Source organism: Tinamus guttatus, unplaced genomic scaffold (genome assembly GCF_059628265.1).
Source record: "Tinamus guttatus ecotype Peru unplaced genomic scaffold, ASM5962826v1 Tinamus_guttatus_pri_ptg000634l, whole genome shotgun sequence".
Taxonomy (NCBI): domain Eukaryota; kingdom Metazoa; phylum Chordata; class Aves; order Tinamiformes; family Tinamidae; genus Tinamus; species Tinamus guttatus.
The window spans coordinates 899,144-917,082 of record NW_028289168.1 but is presented as its reverse complement, the minus strand read 5'-3'; the positions used below and the strand labels follow the sequence as shown (position 1 = coordinate 917,082).

At 53.2% G+C, this 17,939-nt stretch overlaps 1 protein-coding gene across 1 annotated transcript; it reads left to right on the top strand.

Moving 5' to 3' along the window:
- The first annotated feature begins 7,631 nt into the window (after positions 1-7,631).
- LOC148592141 (olfactory receptor 14A16-like) lies at positions 7,632-8,567 on the top strand. The gene has a single exon (XM_088535605.1). It carries the CDS (start codon positions 7,632-7,634, stop codon positions 8,565-8,567), a length of 936 nt encoding a protein of 311 aa, XP_088391731.1.
- The last annotated feature ends 9,372 nt before the right edge of the window (positions 8,568-17,939 follow it).

The following is a 17,939-nucleotide window of genomic DNA, read 5'->3' as shown; positions in this document are numbered from 1 at the left end:
CCCCCTCCCACCAGCTCTGCCCTGCGACAGCGATGGGACCCCCCAGACCTCAAGTGCCAGGGGCCCCTTCGGCACCTTCCCCACAGACCTCTTTGAGCCCCCCAGATCCCCTGGTGTCCCCCCCGGGGGAAGGAACCCTTCGGTCCCGGCTCTCCCACCCACGGGACCCCCTTGGGTCTCACCTGGGGCTCGGCAGTGGTGGCGTCGGGGTTCTTGGCCACTTTGCGCACAATGCGCAGCCTCTTCAGGAAGGCTCTGAAGAACCTGGGGAGGATGGGGGGGCAGTCAACGGACAGAGCGGGGCCCCGAAGCCTGGGCCCATTCCCATAATCCCAGCAGGAGACATGGGGACCCCGGGCAGGGTGCGCACGAGCACACGTGTGTGCTGCAAGCAGGTGTCATGGGCATGTGCACGAGCACCAGCGTGTCTCACACACGGGCGACGTGACGGTGATCACAGGCACCCACGTGTCCCACACACGGGTGACGTGACCATATGCATGAGAACACGTGTCCTGCACACGCAGGATGCGAGTGTGCTGACGAGCACACACGTGTCACAGGAGGCACTGGGGGGAAGGGGCACCTGGGGTGTCTGTCACCCAACGCAGGGGGGCACCCGGCCCCAAGGGGGCGACTCTGGGGGTGCCACGGGGGACGGCAGCACCCAGGGGGGCCCAGCGGGGCCGGCACCCACGGGGCGGCTCCCGCCGCCGCTCACCTCGGCACGCAGCCGGCTGAGCTCCGCTTCCCCATGGCGGCCGCGCGCAGCTCCCGGGCCCCGCCGCCTGCCGCGCGCTCCCGCACAGCCCAACGGCCGCTGTCCACAACAGCCGGCAACGGCCCCAGCCTCCGGCTGCGAGGCCGCGGGGCCCCGGCCGCCCCTCGCGCCTCGGGCCGCCTCCAGCCGCCGCCTCCCGCGGTCCCGAGCGCCTCTGGCCGCACGGGGATCGCGCAGGGATCGGTCGTGCGGGACTCGCGCCGCCCGCAGCCGGCGCCGCCCGCCGCGCGCCTCGCTGCGGCCCCAGGGCCGCCGCCGCCTGCAGCCGCCGCTGCCCAACGGCCGCGTCACGCGCTGGCCCCGCCCACGGCACGCGCCACCACGCCCCCAGCCTCCCGCCGCGCGCTCATTGGCTGCTTCTGCCGCTGCCCCGCCCACCTGTCAGCGGCGCTCAGTACCCGCCCCGCCCCCGAGCCCCGCCGCCACCTGATTGGCTGCGGATTAATGAATATTCAATAACATCGGTAACATTGGAGCCCAGCGCTGCGGCTGGTGCCAGCAGGGGACGATCATCTGTGCGCTGGAAATGTCCCACTGCAGAAGCCTCTGAGAGGGCCTGGGGACATCTCACTCCCAGCACCAGATGCAGAGCTGGGGAGGAGATGGAGGAGGGCTGCAGGTGGGCAAACACTGCAGTGCTGACAAACAGGGAGACACGGCCAGGTGCAGGATACACATGGAAAAGGGTTTGTGTCGGCCCTGCTTGGAGGGGCTCCTCAGCTCGGCTGTGAAGATCTGCACTCAGGACAGGACAATGAAAGCAGATCACACAAAGTCTACAGCAAGAGTAATCACCAGGATCCCAGTTTCCCTAAGGTAGGAAACTGAACCAAAGAGCTCGAGGATCTGGGGGGATTTCACAGAAGAACTGGCCCAGGGCTTTGCTCTTGCAGAGTGCTATTGAAAATGTATTAGCAGTGTGCAGGACAGCACAGAGAAAACCACACACACACACCCCCAATAAATAAATAAATAAGAAACTGAAAGCAGAGGTTCAAGAAAACTCCTTAAGTTAACCCTGTCAGGCCTATCCTCTTAAAGAGACCCCTAGCAAATATCCTGGGGATGAGCTGAAGCTGAGAGCAGCCCTAACCTGTGGAACACCCTGATGATGAGGAAATAACCCTGCCCTGATGGGGGTCTCTCCTGCCACCCAGAGCTTCTCCCTGCAGCACCATGGGCATTTCCTCAGGCAGGCTGAGTGCCGACCCTCACAGGTGGCAGAATCACTGCCCTGGCCACACAGCACCCTGGGGCACAGGGACACTGCTCTGAATTGCTGCCCACTCACACCTGGGTGCCCTCTCCAGCTTCACACTGCAGCTCTTTCCCTAGGAGAGGGGAGTTGTCATGCCCTGTCCCTCTAAATGTGTGCCTGGGAATCCCTGCTGAAGCACCACCAGCTCCAAACAGGAAAAGCTGGGAGAGACACCCTGACACATCCTATTAGCCTGAAGGCGCCAGGTTCAGAAGATCCCTCCAGGAACCACAGCACTGTTGCCCTGCACCCAGACACTTACCGTGCCAAGGGCTGGGAAGATTTATCCCTTCAGAGAGCTCTCAGCTGTCCTCCCAATCCCAATTGTCTTTCACTTATGGGCAGCTCATCTCAGCCTGGTGCCCGCAGGCAGTGCCCTGTGTCTTGGTGCTCCTTTAAGAGGAGCTGCTCCCATCCCGGGGAGAGCTGCTCCCATCTCATAATAGGACAAGACACCTGCAGAGTGAGAAAAAGGGAATTTATTTACTCATGCTTCAGGGACTGATTAGAGGACTTAAGACATCTAGTGAGCACGGAGAAGCACCAAGAATGGAGCAAGATTCCACTGGTTCCCAAGAACTCCACAAACTGACAGGAGGTGGGAATCCCCCTTTTTTAAGTTTTGGGATGCAGCAACTGGATTCCTCCCTGGGAGCTCCTGTGAGAGAATTCCTCGAGAAAGAGGAAGTTAGAGAAAAATTAGGGCCTGACAGAAGTTATGGCATTACAGAGGCTTCCTTGAAGTGAGGTACAGTTACTGCTTCCAGGATGGTTGGTACGTGTGGAATCTACTTCTCCACAATTCCCTTGGCAACACAATCTGCCCTCCTAGCACGTGCCAATATGAGTACATGAAGAGTGGAGCAGAAAGGAGACACTGTGGCCAAACTTTGTTGACGTCCCTGTGAAGGGGATAATGTGATGGTGCCGTGCAGACGATGAGTGAATGGAGGGCAGAGCGGAGTGAAGACACCGCGGCCAAACTCTGTTGTACTCCCTACAGAGGCGGCAACCTGGTCGTGCCATGCAGCTGGTAAGCCACATAGTGTGATGTCTGGTGCTGGGCCAACAATGGTGTCAGATCAGTCCCTTCCGATAGACTTTGCTCAAACTTCTCCTCCTCCTAATCTCATTATAATACCAATACACAACAACATCTCAGAAATTATCCACTTCCAAGGAACGACCACTCCTCACTGAGCATGCTTTCTAGATTTTCAATTAACTCAGGAGACTTTTTCAAACAAATCAATAACAAAAGTAAGTATGACTAGAGTCACTCAAGCTTCAACTATACGTAAAAGAAAATATATAAAAGGTAAGAAGGAGGTACTAGGGAAGGAGAAAGAAGGAAGAAGGCAAGAAGGAAGAAAGAAGGAAGAAGGCAAGAAGGAAGAAAGAAGGAAGAAAGAAGAAGGGAGAGGGAAGACTCCATCATAACTTCTGGATCCATCAACAGGCTCAACTCCTTTTCTCCCCTTTGCAGAGGACACTGCCTAAGGAGACTCCTCAAGGTTGAGAGCCCTCTCCCATCTTCTGGAGTTATTGATGATTGCACGTTTGTACACTAGACACTAGCTAAGAACCCCACGCTATAGTCGAGAATTTCCTGTCCTGACATCCGAAACCTGTTTTCTAAATGTTGCATTTGAATAAACTGCTATTTCTGAACTTGACTACTGGTTTTGAAGGCAATGGGACCTACAGTTGACAGACTGTTTGTGAATCCTGCACTGCCAGAGTTGGGCCTATAGTTACCATAGTATTTGGTAACCCTATTAAGAGATGAGTCCAGCTGCCCTCAGTTCCTCTAACCTCTGAGGGTCACCTGGAACGCAGGAGGATTCATCTCTTTACAACATATGCCCTCACCATCAAACCACAACACTGGAGAACAACCTTGCCAATGTTCCTGGGACCAATGGCAGGGTCCTTTCTGTGTGAGAACATGACATGCCAGCAGCAGGGTCATGCCTGCCATTCATACTCTGAGGTCATTTCTGCCTGAGTAGCTGATAGCCCCAAAACTTCTCACTCTGATGACACTTATTGCTCCGGAGATGATGATAGGCCAAAGGGGGCTCTTAGCTCCCATAGGCTGTTGTGACGTCAGCTCAATGTCTAGTGGTGACAAGCCAGAAAAAAGGCTCATGGTTTGGATGTTGGTTGTGTTGGCCTTCCTGCCGCAGGACCTGATAGGCCAGCAGCAGGCACATGGCTCTGATGGTGACTGTGAAGTCACATCCTTCTCTGTAGACCTGAGGCTCTGGGTTGCTGAGGTTTCTTGTGACATCTCCTCTGTCTCTGCAGCTGATAGGCCAGAGCCAGCTGAAGGTTCCAGGGCACACTGTGAGGTCACTGCTGCCCCGTGCGGGATTGGCCATCAGCAGGACCAGCCCCAGTCAAGGGCTGTGAGGTCCCCTCAGTGTGAGCAGCTGTTCAGAGGATGGGGTTGTGACATGGACTGTGAGGACGTGTCTGTCTGTGCAAAGGACAGGCCGGAAACGCGCTGGCCGTGCAGGGCTGTCCCCAGAGCGAGTCCTGGAGATGGAGAAGGAGCAGCAGGTGAACGGCTGGCTACTCCTCATCCACTGAAGGGATCACTGGAGCACAGGAGCACATGAGGGAGGTGAGTGGTGGGGCTGGAGGGAGAGGCGGCAGCAGGGATGGGACCTGCACGGAGAGCATGAGGATGGTAGGGAAGGACCTGGGCGAAGATAGCCAGACTGGAGCTTCTCCAGCGAGGGGACACGTATTCCTGGCCATGGGCATTTCCTCTCACACAAAGCAGCTCAACGGGCACTCTCTCCTGTAGCTGACGCTGGTTCAGGAAGAACAAGGAGCCACTGAAGATGTTCATGGGCCTTGACAGCCATCGATGAAGCCACCCAGAGGTCCTCATTAGTCATGTGATGAGATGAAGAGGAGATCAGGGGAGGAGAGCTAGAAGGGTTTGAGAGTGCAGAGCCTGGAGCAGAGACGTGGCGGGGCCGGGGTGCCTCCCATTTATGCAGCACCCTGGATGGAGACGGGATAGGCTTTCCCTACAGCCAGTGCTGGAATGTCTGTGTTTGGGTACAGGACAGAAACGCAGGATGCTCTGGGGCACTTGCCCAGCAATCACTCCAAGGGACATGGTTTTCCTGTAGGTGATCTGCTCTATCTGCTAGAGACGTGTGGTTGTGCTGGACACCGCAGGCATCAGACAAGGCCCTGCCAGCACTTTTCTGTGACATCAAATCAAGACTCTGCATTGAATTACAAGAGCTGTTGGTTAATCCTGCAATCTTCCCTTACCTCAGCTTCATGGGGAGTGTCGCTGTTGTCATAGTTGGCATCTGGGGTCATTTCAGATGGCCAAGACAGCCAATTCCCCAGCTTGTGCTGTAGGATCATGCAGGTCTCCTAGTAATTCCATCAGAGCAAGCAGACACTGACGCGTGCCTTGCACCTCCTCAATCTCTTCTGCTGTCACCAGGTGTTTCTGTGGGAACTGCTGACTCTCACCCTGCATCTCCAGTGATTGTGGTGGAGCTTTGACAAGGACCTCGTGGGCAGATCTCTGTGCTCTGCTCACTTCAGTTTTGGCAAGGGGAATCCCACCATTGCTGTATTTGTGCAGTTTACAGAAGGAATCCGAATACAGGTTCAGATCCAAGCCTAGACAGGTACTGCCCAGATTGATATTTCTGAATCAGCACCTGGACCATGTGTCAATTAACTCCTATTTGTCCACTCCTCGGTCTTCTGTCTAGTTAAGGGATGTGAAATGAGGCTTCCAGAGTGGGGTATTTCCAACTTTCATAGATAGTCATCCTTTGATGCAATAAATTGCCATGTTGAAATAATCTCTCTCCAATCATTAGCAAAGGACAACAGATGATTATTTTAGTTTATTGAAGTGAACTTTTCCCAGGAGGAGGGAGCACGAGGGACAGAGAAATTGGTGAGTTCAGCTGTTCCTCTGCTCCTGAGCGGGGCCAGGCTCCTGGGACGGAGGCAGCTCGTGGCAGCCTGGCAGCGCTGCCCAGAGACAGCCGAGTGCAGGAGCAGCTCCTGTGCCAAGAGCAGCAGGGCTGCGGGCACTGCCTGCTGCTGCGGACAGCAGAGGAGAGAAGGCAGCGAGAGGGGAACGGCAGTGTGGAGCGGGAGCAAAGCTCATTGTGGGGGAATATTCACAGCCCTTGAAACAGTGAGTCTCTGTCTGCAGGGCAATGCTGCTGAGGTTCCTGGTGGCCTCTTCTGAACTCAGTGCATGTAATCATGGATTGGGATTTTAAAGGTCTCTCTCCTGGAGTATCCAGGGTTTAGGAGGAGGAGGAGATGCTTCAGGGCAGGGATTCCCTGCCACATGCTCACAGGGACAGGGCATCCTGCTCCCTTCTCGCAGGGAAGACACAGGGGTGTGAAGCTGCGGTCTGCACCCAGCTCTGCACGGGCTGTGATTGAGAGCAGCATCCCCCAGGCCCAGGGTGCTGTGTGCCCGGGACAGTGACTCTGCAGCCTGCGAGGGGCAGCACTGCCCAGGGTGCTCCCCACAGCGCTGCGGGGAAGCGCTGCGTGGGGAGACAGACACCCGTGAGGGCAGGTTCATTCTGCTGCTAAGAGGCTGCTGCAGAGTGAAGTCTGCTCACAGCTCCAGCTCATACACAGGGCACGTGCGAGGGGTCCTTTACAGGAGCAAGATCAGAAGGGCCACTTGAAAGGGAAGGAGCTTTCCTTCCTCTCTCTGCTCTTTCAGCCTCCTTAATATTGCAGGGGGAATGAAGGAACAAGCTTTCTGTTTTGGCAGGGAACTGGGAGTCCTAGATCTTCATGCCTAGAGATCAATAGGTCTGTGAGAAGCCTCAGCAAGCTGCTTCATGCCCACCTTAGCCTACAGGTAGCATCCATATCCTCTTTGTGGACTCATAGGACCTCATGTGACCGGCTCCTTAGGATCTGCAACTGCAGAGCTGCCCCTGGACATGGCCCAGAGGTTTCTGCAGGGCAGAATTGAGCACACAGAGGGTGATACAATATGGGATCTGTGAGCAATTGCAGGGATGGGGCACTGGGATAGAGAAAGAGCTGGTGGCAGGGACAGCTGCAGGCAGCAGAGATGGGCAGGGAAGGGGCAGGGGTGCAGGGCAGGAGCCTCCTCCGCTGCAGCCAGACCTGCAGCGGAGGAGAGGGGCAGCTCTCCTGCCACAGGTCATTGCCTGGAACAATTTATGGAACAATTCCATAAAACTATGTTCCTCAAACCCCTTTGTGTAGTCTTGGGAGTAAAGATACTGAAAAGCCTGTCTACATCTTGAGTGGATTTCACCTGACATAGAAGGTGAATGTCCAAGCGTGCCTCAGTTTCTGCTACTGTACGGCATAACAGACTCCCTGGAGTTCCCGTGTTGATGTCCCTGCTTCTCACAACAAACAGTGCAAAATGGAGTTCAAGCAAAGCAACTGCACTAAGATACTCTTACTAAAGGGAGGTAATGGAGGACGGTGTCAGACAACTGAATGACTTCACGGCATTTTTCTTTAAAAGTTTCTCTTAACTTCTCCATATCTTCTATTCTTTAGACAGTCCCATGTGACTGGAAGGAGCTAATGTCCAACAGCAGCTCACTCATCGAGTTCCTCCTCCTGCCATTCGCAGACACGCGGGAGTTGCAGCTCTTGCACTTCTCGCTCTTCCTGGCCATCTACCTGGCTGCCCTCCTGGCCAACGGCCTCATCATCACAGCTGTAGCCTGCGACCACCGCCTCCACACCCCCATGTACTTCTTCCTCCTCAACCTCTCCCTCCTCGACCTTGGCTGCATCTCCACCACTGTCACCAAATCCATACACAATTCTCTGTGGAACATGAGGGTCATTTCATACTTGGAATGTGTTGGGCAGGTCTTTTTCTTCCTTTTTTCAGTATCAGCAGAGTATTATCTCCTCACAGTCATGGCCTATGACCGCTACGTTGCCATCTGCAGACCCCTGCACTATGGGACCCTCCTGGGCAGCAGAGCTTGTATCAGAATGGCAGCAGCTGCCTGGGTCAGTGGCTTTCTCAATGCTCTCCTGCACACTGGGTACGCATTTTCCCTACCCCTCTGCCTAGGCAATGTGGTGGAGCAGTTCTTCTGTGAGATCCCCCAGATCCTCAAGCTCTCCTGCTCAGATTCCTACTTCAGAGAAGCTGGGCTTCTGGTGCTTAGTGCCTGTTTAGGCTTCGGGTGTTTAATTTTGATTGTGCTGTCCTACGTGCAGATCTTCAGAGCTGTGCTGAGGATCCCCTCCGAGCAGGGCCAGCACAAAGCCTTTTCCATGTGCCTCCCGCACCTGGCCGTGGTCTCCCTGTTTCTCAGCACTGGTCTGTTTGCCTACCTGAAGCCCACCTCCATCTCCTCCCCATCTCTGGATCTGGTGCTGGCTGTTCTGTACTCAGTGGTGCCTCCAGCAGTGAACCCCCTCATCTACAGCATGAGGAACAAGGAGATCAAGGATGCACTGAGGAAGCTCATTCATTTGGTACTAGTTCCTCAGAAATAAACTGCCACTGCCCATCTCTTTGCCTGTTCATGTCAGTCTTGGCTTTGCTCTAATTAAAGGGGATTTCCTCATTGTGTTGCTTGAATGTTGCTCTCTCCTTCGAAAGGTGCATTTGTAATTACTCAAGGGCTTTCACTCTTCAAGACCCTGTTGCTTTGCAGGGCTCTCCATGGGCTCCGTGCAATGTCCTCATAGGTGACAAGTTAGGCAGTGAGGCCTGGATCCTGTTCTCACTTGTGGGTGTTCAGTGCTCCTGCAGGTGATGAATGGTCAAGCGGTATCCCCCAAATGACAGGACTGGAGACAGATATAGATCCCCCAGGCGACCACAGGGCATCTCCAAGGGGACCACGTGCCTTGGGGTGGGCTGTGAATCCAGCTTCAAAAACTCAGGTGGAGTCACCCAAATATAAAGGGCAAAGCCAGTGAATGTCCAGGCTAGTGATAGCTCTGTAGTCCCACAAGTGGAAGAGAGGGCCCTGCAGGCACATTGAAGGGTGCCTGCAGAGCCATTCCTGTTACCTTCAGTGTCATGGGCTGGGTCTTGGGACAAATTGAAACACATCCTGAGCCATTTGAAAAGCCCAGTGATTGCTCAGCTCTTCGTCCAAGGCCACAGACCCCCTTGGAAGGGTTATCAGGTGCAGTGGTGCCTGTCCAGCTGGGTCTGCTACTCACTGCAAGCACCATGGGAAGTGTGGGGTCACTTTTGGACCCTGTAGGCGAACAGTCAAGTGCTCTGCAGAGCAGCAGCAGCCACCTGGGGCCCTGCTGCTGGACGGACCAGCACCAATGTCCCCACCTGCAGAAAGACTCTTGGCGGAGCAAGGATACACCTGGAGAAGAGGAAAGCAGCAGTTGTGCTGTCAAGGAGGAATAAACAAGAATGAGAAATCTGCTTCTAGGTAGATCACCTAAGGGCAGGCTGCTGTGTCCCTGCCAGAGGAGCCCCGCAGCAGGGACTCTTGTGCTGTGCTGGAGACAGGGGCTGGCATGGGGGGCTGCGGGCAGTCGGACACTCCAGTCCCTTAATCATCCTCAGCGCTCTACGCTGGACCCTCTCTAGGATTTCCACATCCCTCTTGTACTGGGGATCCCAGAACTGCACCCAATGCTCCAGGTCCAGCCTCACCAGAGCTGAGGAGAGCGGCAGGATCACCTCCCTCAACCTGCTGGCAACGCTCCTCCTGATGCAGCCAGGAGCCCATTGGCCTTCTTGGCCACGAGGCCACGTTGCTGCCTCATGGTTAATCTATTGTCAACCAGGACTCCCAAATCCCTCTCCGCGGAGCTGCTTTCCAGCAGGTCAGCTCCTAATCTGTCCTGGTGCCTGAGGTTATTCCTCCTCAGGTGCAGGACCTGGCACTTGTCCTTGTTGAATTTCATGAGGTTCTTCTCTGCCCAATACTCCAACCTCTCCAGGTTCCTCTGAATGCAGCACAGCCCTCTGGAGTGTTGGCCGCTCCTCCCAGTTTGTATCATCTGCAGACTTGCTGAGGGTGCCCTCTGTCCCCTCGTCCAAGTCACTGATGAACAAGTTGAACAGCACTGGGCACAGTACGGACCCCTGGGGGACACCACTGGCCTCAGGCCTCCAACTAGACTTGGCCCCATTTATCACAACCCTCTGAGCTCTGCCATTCAGCCAGCCCTAAATTCACCCCATTGTCCACTCATCCAGCCTGCACTTCCTGAGTTGCCCTATGAGGATGTAACAGGAGATGGTGTCAATGTATGTGAGGAAATGAGCTTCCTTCATGAAAGGAAGAGGTGAAGTGGGTGAGGAAGAAGCACAGAGGAGGGAAAGGGGAAGAGCTAAAGGAAGAGGTGGAGGGGAAGAGGAAGAAGCACAAAAGGGAGAAAGGGGTCAAGGCAAAAGGAGATGGGAGGTGGGTGAGGTATATGCACAGAGGTGGGAAAGGTGGAGAGGAAAGGGGAGAGGTGGAGGAGATGGGGAAGAAGCACAGAAAGGGGCTAGGGTGAGAGTTAAAGGAAGAGGTGGAGCAGGAGAGGAAGAAGCAAGGAGGAGGCAATGGGGGACAGCTAAAGGAAAAGGTGGAGCAGGCGAGGAAAAAGCACAGAGAAGAGTAAAGGGGAGAGGAAAAGGGAGAGGTGGAGCAGGCAAGGAAGAAGCCAGCAAGAGGGTTAATAAAATAAAACTAAACTAAAACTATCCCCAACCCAACCTTGATCCTTCTGCTGGAGCTGCTCTCCTCAGAGTGCGACCCCAAGGGTGGTGCTCTGGCCCAACACAGCCTTGGTTGCCATGGGCATCGCCCCATCACAATGGCCTTGGGGACGTGATGCCACCCCCATCACAAAGCCCTGGTCGTTGCCATAGAGACTCTCACGGGGTATGTCCTGGTGGTGGCCAAGGGCACCCACATCTTATCTCAGTGACTTAGTGGTCAGCAAGGGGAGGCCTTTTGGGTCCCTGTGCCATCGTTTGGCCATCCTCACGGATTTTTATTTGGGAGAGCACAGCCAGTGGGGCCACATGCGTGTTCTATCGCTCTTTTTGGCACAGTGGACACCATGCCTCTATACCGGATCCCATTTGGGCTCTCCAGTTCTGCAAGGAAATGAACAAACAGGAAGGAGTTCAGCACAGGGACAACAAGTTGGTCAGCGGCTGGAGCATGGGGCAGGTAAGGAGACCTGGAAGAGGGATGTTTGTTCAGCCTAGACCAGAGAAGGCCAGGAGAGATCTTCATGCTGTGCACAAATACTTTGTGGAGGGCACAGAGCAGCAGGATTTTCTTGGAAGGCCACATTAATTGCATGGGAGGCAGCAGAGAAAAGATGGACAATGGAAAATCTGCAGCGTATGAAGGATTCACAGACTTCGGTGTTGTGAAACCAAAGACCTTTAAGTTAAATGCAACTTATAGAGCTTCTGACCCCAGAGACAGCCTCCACCCTGCCTGGCAGCACGTGGAACCCAGAAACCCCACAAACCAATGAACAAGATGATCACGCACTGGTCATGCACGAGGCCGTCCAAGGATCTTCTTGATCATGTGCTGGCCATGTGGCTGCAGCTCCTGCCTTTCCTGCTCAGCCCCCCACCTGCCCACAAGACATTCTTTGCTACTGACCTTAGGCTGACCTCCACATCTCCCCCTTCCTTATTTAGTTTTTATTTGAGCGGTCATCACTTGATTGATTGATCAATCAATTAACCATTGTACACATGACAACAGACAAGGTAGACAATTAACAACAAGCAAAATACAATTAACTCAATAATCAAAAACTTTAAAATTTGCGTCTTCCAAAGCCCAAACTGTCTTAACCAAGAAAATACTCCTATTAAACATGTTTGAAAGGGATTGTCTGTTGTTGACATGGCTAACGTTACCCATATGTTTCTTGGCTGTTTGACCCAGTTTGGGACAAAGGCTGCACAGCTGCTGAGGAAAGCCAGGGTCATACACATCGCAAAGGGACTCATCTTAGTTTCCCGTCTGTCAAAACACAAGCATAACCCCTTCCCCAAGTTACTAAGTCCTTTGGACCTTCCCACTTCCCTGTAACTAGATCTTTTACGGTAACTTGGGATCTTGGCTGTAAATTTTCTGACCGTTGGCCAAAGTGTTGAGTAACTCACCTGCTCATCTGCTCACCTGCTATGTTACGATTTAAAAAATTAAATACATATAAAGCTTTATCCAGTCTTTTTTGGGGGCCATCTCTCTGAGCTCCCGCTCTCTGTTTAATTAACATATTTTTTAGGGTCTGGTGCGAGTGTTCAATAACTGCCTGCCCAGTAGGAGAATGAGGAATATCGAAGATATGTTGAAGGAATATGTTCAAGGAAGTCCTGGGTTTGCATAGCACCATACGCAGGCTCGTTGTCTGTTTTATCATTTTTGGAACACCCATGACTGCAAAACATCTTAACCAGTGCTTACACACATCCCGACTTTTCTCCCCAGTATGTGACCATGCATGAGTAATAAAGTAGGGATTGGCTCAGTGATTTAACAAAGTCCATAAATTTCACAATCGGGCCATCAGCAAATCAGCAATCAGCAATTGGGCCATCTCAAACCGTAGCTCCCTCCAAGTGCTTCAACAGGCCTTCGAGATTTAAGGAATCAGTTCCAACATTAAGATTTAGAGCTGTGAATTTTTAAAAAGCCATGGTTGCAGCTACCAGTCCACCAGCTGTGTGGAGCCTGGTACTTTGGCTTGAACCTCAGTTTGCCACTCTGCGTCCACTGACATTTTCCAGGCAATGGCAGCCTTTTTAGTTCGCCCTGATCCATCTATGAAGACAGTAATACCTGAAAGGGGAGTTTGCTGCCAAAGAGACCTTGCTAATAAGGGAATGTTAGGAAGTTCTGACCACAACCTATGCAGGGGATAGTGAATGTTCATCTGTCCTGCAAAGTCTACTAAAGCCACCTGCATGGGTAAATGTTCTGCTAATAACCATTGCAAATTTTCCTTTGTTGCAGGAAGATAAATGAATCTTGGATCGCTGCTGTTTAATATTCTTAAGTGCATTCTTGCTCTCTGAATTAACTGTGCATATTCGTCTGTCACAGTGATAATTTCTTTTTGATTGTCCATGAGGTAAAAAGATCCACTCCACCACTCAAAGTGGATCTGTCAATGACTCATACAGCAGGTGAATAAGCGAGCTGGAGCTGGCTTGCCTCCGCCTCTCGGCCTTTGGGGCAGTTTTTCTTGAGATGGCCATTCTCTCCACATTGAAAACACTTTCCTGCCTCTTCGTTTTAAGGCAGGATTTGGTTTTTCTCAGTCAAATGCACCACCGACTCATACACGACCGGCATAGCTGTTAATATTTCTAAGTTCCCCCACTGAACTGCCTCTCTGCTAAACATTTCCAGTGATTCGACCCTCGATCCCCTTTTGTAACCTCGTTATGTGGGTCTGGGGTTGTAAATCATGTTCCTTCTCCGGGTCCCTGGGGCCTGGGTCGAACGGATGGTCGCACGGAGGATCAGCCGCCCCAGCTTACGGTGGTGCTGATGGTGCTGCTGCACGTGGCTGATTGCTTTTGTCCCCCTGAAGATCCCAGACCTTTTTCAGGGTGACCATGATCTGCCACCAGATGCTCACAAGTTTTACTGCAGCTGTATCACCATCCACCATCACCTCCTTAAGGCGCTTTCCGAGTTCTTCCTACACCTGTCGCTGGAGTGTGCCTTCCTTTGGGAAAGTAGGTACCTTCTCCCGAATCCACTCTAGTAGAGTGACTAAATCCTTCCCGGAAATCTGCCGGTTGTCTTCGTGCACCATGTGCTGCAGTGCATCCAGGCTGCGTTTCTGCCCTTGAGACGTTTCGCCTCCCGTGGTTCCCAGGCTGCTGTCCTCTAATTAGGCAATGGGTGCACACTGGAGTTCTTCCTGCTCCGTTCCTGGTTCGGCTGGGCTACACTGCTGGGTTCGGGCTTTGTGAGCTTCCCCTGTGTTCTTGCCCCAACTTTGGGCAACATTTGCAGTGTCTGAAGCAACCATGGTCTTCGGTGTTGTGAAACCAGAGACCTTTATTTAAACACAATTTATAGAGCTTCTGACCCCGGAGACAGCCCCCGCCCTGCCTGGCAGCACGTTAAGCCCCAAACCCAACCGACCCATCAACCAGATGATCACACGCTGATCACACGTGAGGCTGTCCAGTGAGTTCCTTGATCATGTGCTGGCCAGGTGGCTGCAGCTCCCGCCTCTCCTGCTCAGCCCCCCATCTGCCGAGGGGACATTCTTTGCTACTGACCTTAGGTTGACCTCCACAGGTGGTGACTTGTGTCTGGGACCAGGGCACTGCTCTTTCCTAGACCCTTTCCTGGGAAAGCACTGCAGGAGCAAGCACACCCTGGAGAACAACCTTGCCCATGTTCCTGGGACCAATGACAGGGTCCCTTCTGTGTGAGAACGTGACATGCCAGCAGCAGGGCCATGGCTGCCCTTCGTACTCGGAGGTCCTTTCTGCCTGAGTAGCTGATAGACTCAAACTTGTGACTCTGAGGACACTTATTGCTCTGGATAGTCCAGAGGGGGCTCTTAGGCTGTTGTGATGTCACCTCAGTGTCCAGTGGAGACCAGGCAGAAAACACCCATGGTTTGGATGTTGGTTGTGTCGGCCTTTCTGCCTTGGGAGCTGGCAGACCAGCAGGAAGCACATGGCCTGAATGTTGTTAGTGAGGTCACTGCTGTGCCAGTCCCTGATAGGCCAGCAGCAGGGACATGGCCTGGATATTAATAGTGAGGTCACTGCTGTGCCTAATCCTGATAGGCCAAAAGCATGGATATGGCTCTGATGGTGACAGTGAGGTCACATCCTTCACTGTAGACCTGATGCTATCAGGAAGCTCTGGGTTGCTGAGGTTTCTTGTGACGTCACCTCTGTCCCTGCTGCTGATAGGCCAGAGCCAGCTGAAGGTTCCAGGGCACATTGTGAGGTCACTGCTGGCCCCGTGCGGGATTGGCCAGCAGCAGAACCAGCCCCAGCCAAGGCCCTATGAGGTCCCCTCAGTGTGAGCAGCTGATCAGAGGACAGGGCTGTGACATGGACTGTGAGGACGTGTCTGTCTGTGCAGAGGACAGGCCAGAAACACACTGGCTGTGCAGGGCTGTCCCCAGAGCGAGTCCTGGAGATGGAGAAGGAGCAGCAGGCGAATGGCTGCTCCTCGTCCATGGATGGGATCCGTGGAGTGCAGGAGCGCACGAGGGAGGTGAGCGGTGGGGCTGGAGGGAGAGGCGGGCAGCAGGAATGGGACTTGCACGGAGAGCACGAGGATGGTAGGGAAGGACCTGGGCCAAGATCGCCAGGCAGGAGCTTCTCCAGCGAGGGGACACGTATTCCTGGCCATGGACATTTCCTCTCACACAAAGCAGCCCAACGGACACTCTCTCCTGTACCTAACACTGGTTCAGGAAGAACAAGGAGCCACTGAAGATGTCCATGGGCCTTGACAGCCTTTGATGCAGCCACCCAGAGGTCCTCATTAGCCCGTTACCTGTTCATGTCATGTGGTGGGATGAAGAGTAGTTCAGGGGAGGAGAGCTAGAAGGGTTTGAGAGTGCAGGGTCTGGAGCAGAGACATGGCAGGATGAGGATGCCTCCCACTTATGCAGCACCCTGGATGTAGACGGGATGGGCTTTCCCTACAGCCAGTGCTGGAATGTCTTTGTTTGGGTACAGGATGGAAACGCAGGATGTCCTGGGACTCTTGCCCAGCAATCACTCCAAGGGGATATGGTTTTCCTGTAGGTGATCTGCTGTATCTGCTAGAGATATGTGGTTGTGCTGGACACCCCAGGCATCAGACAAGACCCTGCCAGCACTTTTCTGTGACATCAAATCAGGACTCTGCATTGAATTACAAGAGCTGTTGGTTAATCCTGCAATCTTCCCATACCTCAGCTTCATGGGGAGTGTCGCTGTTGTCATAGTTGGCATCTGGGGTCATTTCAGATGGCCAAGATGGCCAATTCCCCAACTCGTGCTGTAGGATCATGCAGGTCTCCTAGTAGCTCCATCAGAGCAAGCAGACACTGACACTTGGACCTCCTCAGTCTCTTCTGTTGTCACCAGGTGTTTCTGTGGGAACTGCTGACTCTCACCCTGCATCTCCAGTGACTGTGGTGGAGCTTTGACAAGGAGCTCGTGGGCAGATCTCTGTGCTCTGCTCGCTTCAGTTTTGGCAAGGGAAATCCCACCATTGCTGTATTTGTGGAGTTTAGAGGAGGGATCCGAATACAAGTTCAGATCCAGGCCTAGATGGGTACTGCCCAGATTGATATTTCTGAATCAGCACCTGGACCATGTGTCAATTAACTCCCTATTTGTCCACTCCTCGGTCTCCTGTCTAGTTAAGGGATGTGAAATGAGGCTTCCAGAGTGGGGTATTTCCAACTTTCATAGATAGTCATCCTTTGATGCAATAAATTGCCATGTTGGAATAATGTCTCTCCAATCATTAGCAAAGGACAACAGGTGATTATTTTAGTTTATTGAAGTGAACATTTCCCAGGAGGAGGGAGCACAAGGGACAGAGAAATTGGTGAGTTCAGCTGGGCCTCTGCTCCTGAGCAGGGCCAGGCTCCTGGCGGTGTCAGGAGAGCACAGAGATCCTCCTGGGACAGCATATGCCTGGGATGGCCTGTGAGTAGAGCCTCATAAAGGGAGAGCTCCTCGAAGATGGAGTTTCTTAGAGGTAAAGCACTGGGTATTCACAGGCAAAAGAGGACTCTGCAGTCTCAGGAGAGGCAGTGAGGACTCAACTGTCAGGAAGAAGGGAGAACGGAGAGCCCTCTGGGTCACCATCTATCAAATACCAGGGGCAGGATGTATAGACAATGGACACAACGAGCACCCTTGGAAATGCTCTGCAGTCCAGGTGCCCTGGACTGTGCAGTCATCTGCAGTCCCTCGGATGGATTAGAGGTCGTGATACCCATTTGGTTGGGTCTGACTCCTACCCGCGGTCACAGGGGCAGTGAAATGTCACCCTTACCCACTTTACTCCCCCCTCTCCCCTCTCCATATCCTTCCCAGCTCTGGATCTCTCTGTACTGGCCATTCGGTACTCAGCGGTGCCTCCAGCACTGAACCCCCTTGTCTACAGCATGAGGAACAAGGAGCTCAAGGAGGCACTGAGGAAACTTCCTCAATGGGTACAATGTTAGTGCTAAAAACTGTCCTGTGTGCAGTCACTTGTAATTCCCATGTACTTGGCATGAAACATGTGCTTTTCATTTACTTCTTTCTGATTTTTTACTCTTACATTCCTGATAAAATAATAATAAATAATTACTGAAAATACAATACAACAATACAGCAGGAACAAAAGGCTGACTAGGGAAAATACGGGCCTGCTGCTAAATAGGCCAAGAGCCCTGGTGAGAGAGGACACAGAAAAGGCCACTTTTGCCTCAGGCTTTAGTGCTAAGAGTGACCATCAGGAATCCTAGGCCATGGAGACCATGGAGAAATGGAGAAAGGAAGACTTTCCCTTGCTTGAGGAGGATCTGAGTAGGGCTCACTTCAGCAAACTGGACACCCACAAAACCATGGGCTCTGAGGGGACTCTCTTGCACTGTTCAGTGCCCACGTCTGACAGAGCTCCATGAACTGGAGGACATCGAGTCCCTCCAGTTACACTGCTTGTACCTCTGGCCCTTGGCAAGCAACCTTCACACATCAGAGACTCTCTGAGCACCGCCTGATAGATGCAAAAAGGGGCTCACATTGGAATGCTGCATTTATGGCACTGCATCTCGCACTGCTTTCATGTCTCCTGATGGTTAGCTTGCTTCCCTTTACCCCTTCTCTGTTTGTCACACTGCACCATTGCATGTGTCACGATCACATCTCAAAGTGCACAAGTGGCAGTT

What these genes read in the sequence shown, in the direction of transcription:
- LOC148592141 (XM_088535605.1), top strand. Translation starts at nt 7,632, where the DNA reads ATGTCCAACAGCAGCTCACTCATCGAGTTCCTCCTCCTGCCATTCGCA.